At 41.2% G+C, this 3094-nt stretch overlaps 1 protein-coding gene across 1 annotated transcript; it reads left to right on the top strand.

The window, feature by feature from the left end:
• The first annotated feature begins 1055 nt into the window (after positions 1 to 1055).
• On the top strand, positions 1056 to 3094 carry LOC105446997. The gene is made up of 2 exons (XM_011684547.2): positions 1056 to 1297; positions 2785 to 3094. The coding sequence occupies exons 1-2, from the start codon at positions 1092 to 1094 to the stop codon at positions 3041 to 3043; spliced, it is 465 nt and encodes a 154-aa protein (XP_011682849.2). The 5' UTR covers positions 1056 to 1091; the 3' UTR covers positions 3044 to 3094.

Raw genomic sequence — 3094 nt, 5'->3', positions numbered from 1 at the left:
ACCACCCTCAACAGCAACCCACAGGTGATGTACACTATCCAAGAAGGACACTACCATCATCAGACCACCCTCAGCAGCAACCTATGGGTGATGTACACTATCCAAGAAGGACATTACCACCATCAGACAACCCTCAACAGCAACCCATGGTTGATGTACACTATCCAAGAAGGACATTACCACCATCATACCACCCTCAACAGCAACCCATGGGTGATGTACACTATCCAAGAAGGACACTACCACCATCAGACCACCCTCAACAGCAACCCATGGGTGATGTACACTATCCAAGAAGGACACTACCATCATCAGACCACCCTCAGCAGCAACCCATGGGTGATGTACACTATCCAAGAAGGAATTTACCACTATCAGACAACCCTCAACAGCAACCCATGGTTGATGTACACTATCCAAGAAGGACATTACCACCATCAGACCACCCTCAACAGCAACCCATGGGTGATGTACACTATCCAAGAAGGACATTACCACCATCAGACCACCCTCAACAGCAACCCATGGGTGATGTACACTATCCAAGAAGGACATTACCACCATCAGACCACCCTCAACAGCAACCCATGGGTGATGTACACTATCCAAGAAGGACATTACCACCATCAGACCACCCTCAACAGCAACCCATGGGTGATGTACACTATCCAAGAAGGACATTACCACCATCAGACCACCCTCAACAGCAACCCATGGTTGATGTACACTATCCAAGAAGGACATTTCCACCATCAGACCACCCTCAACAGCAACCCATGGGTGATGTACACTATCCAAGAAGGACATTACCACCATCAGACCACCCTCAACAGCAACCCATGGGTGATGTACACTATCCAAGAAGGACATTACCACCATCAGACCACACTCAACAGCAACCCATGGGTGATGTACACTACCCAAGAAGGACATTTCCACCATCAGACCACCCTCAACAGCAACCCATGGGTGATGTACACTATCCAAGAAGGACATTACCACCATCAGACCACCCTCAACAGCAACCCATGGGTGATGTACACTATCCAAGAAGGTCATTACCACCATCGGACCACCCTCAACAGCAACCTATGGATGATGTACACTATCCAAGAAGAGCATTACCTTCATCAGATCACCGTCAACAGCATGTTCGCTATACAGATACTGTACATCAATTCTCTCAAACACACGGAGAAGGCAGCAGCAGTCAGAGCAGACCTTACAAGAGACAAGCTCCTTCTTCTCAGTCAAGAGCCCCACAGGATGATCCTGAAATTCCAGAGAAGCGATCAAAGTATGAAGTCTAGTTGCTATGGTATCGGTAGAGTAAGACAGTGTCCCATTGGTTACACTATGATACAGGGCTCCACACTAACTTTTATTTGGAAAAGAGGTCACAGATTTAAATTTTTACACTCTGTATGCATGTGACCCTAGTTTAAACTTCCCAATGCAGGGGTCCAGACTCAGATTATGGGTGTCCATGTGTCCTGGCTAGCCTGTTGGTTTCCAGCCCTGGGGGGTGTTTCACAAAGATCCTAAGTTGAACTTATCTCTAAGTTGGACTTAAAAATTATGGAAAGCCATTAGCATCTGTGAAAATATTTTGTAAAAGTTATTTTGAAAGGCATTAATTGTTTATTCAAATCATTCATATTTTCTATCATCAAGGAGATTTCATGTTCTGGATGTGGAATTTATAAAAAGTCTAAAATACTTGAATTTTTGCTTTTTAATATATTTAATTTTAAGGCTACAAATGGCTCTCCATAATATTTAAGTCCAACTTAGAGTTAAGTTCGACTTAGGATCTTTGTGAAACACCCCCCTGGACTGATAGCAAGAAATTTGGGGTAAAAAAGGGGGGGGGGGGGTAATTTTCGGAGATGTTTATAAATGTTTGAAAATTTGTAAAAAGTCTGTTTTCTTCTTTTTTCACCTTGATATGTACAGCCCACTATCTGATGTTAATCTATACTTGTCACAAGAATGGGATCGTAATATTGTCACAATGTTTGAAAACATTTGAAGCCCTATGTATAAAGTGATGGAAAAATAGGATACGTTTTTTGAACGTGTACTCAATAAGCCCAAAACAGAGTAGTGTAAAAAGCCCATTGTGTACCTGTTTTATGCAGAAAGGTATCACACAATTTGTCATGAACAAGAGGAATTTTAGTTTTTCTCTGAATGAGAATGAGTATGTACCTGTGTTTAAGAAAGTAGGCTACTTCGTATGGGTTCTATCCCCTGGATAATCAGACCCCCCCCCCCCCCCCCCCCCCCGGCCAATTACTAGTTTCACAATTAAGCAAAAAAATTGTTTTCAATTTAGAAGTCAATTTAATGTGCACCTGTTCGTATTGTGCCTTCAACACCTGGCACAAATTGTCGCCGTTGACAATTTCTGCCACATTTGGGGGTTTATTTTGTAGAACAAATTGCATGTAATGTAATTCTTTTGTAAAATATTAATAGGTGTGTTTTTTTCAAGTTCATTCAAGTTCAAGTTCATTAATCCATTATAACAATCATAGATTAATAATAAGAATAATAATGATAACAATTATAATAATAGTATAATAATAACTGATTATATTGATAATAACAACTTGTGATAATGATAATAATCAAGATAATAATAACAACAATGATAACAGTGGATTTGAGTGTAGCCCTCATGTCGGTTAAACTTGACACTTGTGGGGCTCCACACTTTAATACACCCATACATATTAAGTGACACCATCAGATTGCATCCATCGTTCTTTCATTCCTCAGGAATAATCTGGAATCAGATGGAAAACTTGACAAACTATCAAAACACATGCCTCCTGGGACTTACACAAGGCTATGCACACTACTTGGCATCGGATACAACGAAGCCATCGGCTTCCTAGCCAAGTTTAACATGGACTACCAGAGAGCTATGAGGGATTGCTTGGCACAGTGGAAGACAAGAACTGGTGGTAATATGGACGAGCTTGAGAAATTCCTACAGGATGCAGAGGTTGCAGATTTAGTGAAGTATATCAAGTAATCATGTGAAGCTTCCAACTGTTCAATGTCAACTCTTAAAGGTATTGCAAAG

The sequence above is a fragment of the Strongylocentrotus purpuratus genome, unplaced genomic scaffold (genome assembly GCF_000002235.5).
Source record: "Strongylocentrotus purpuratus isolate Spur 01 unplaced genomic scaffold, Spur_5.0 spur5_scaffold_1, whole genome shotgun sequence".
Taxonomy (NCBI): Eukaryota; Metazoa; Echinodermata; class Echinoidea; order Camarodonta; family Strongylocentrotidae; genus Strongylocentrotus; species Strongylocentrotus purpuratus.
The sequence above is the reverse complement of the archived record's forward strand: the minus strand, read 5'-3'. Positions and strand labels throughout refer to the sequence as shown.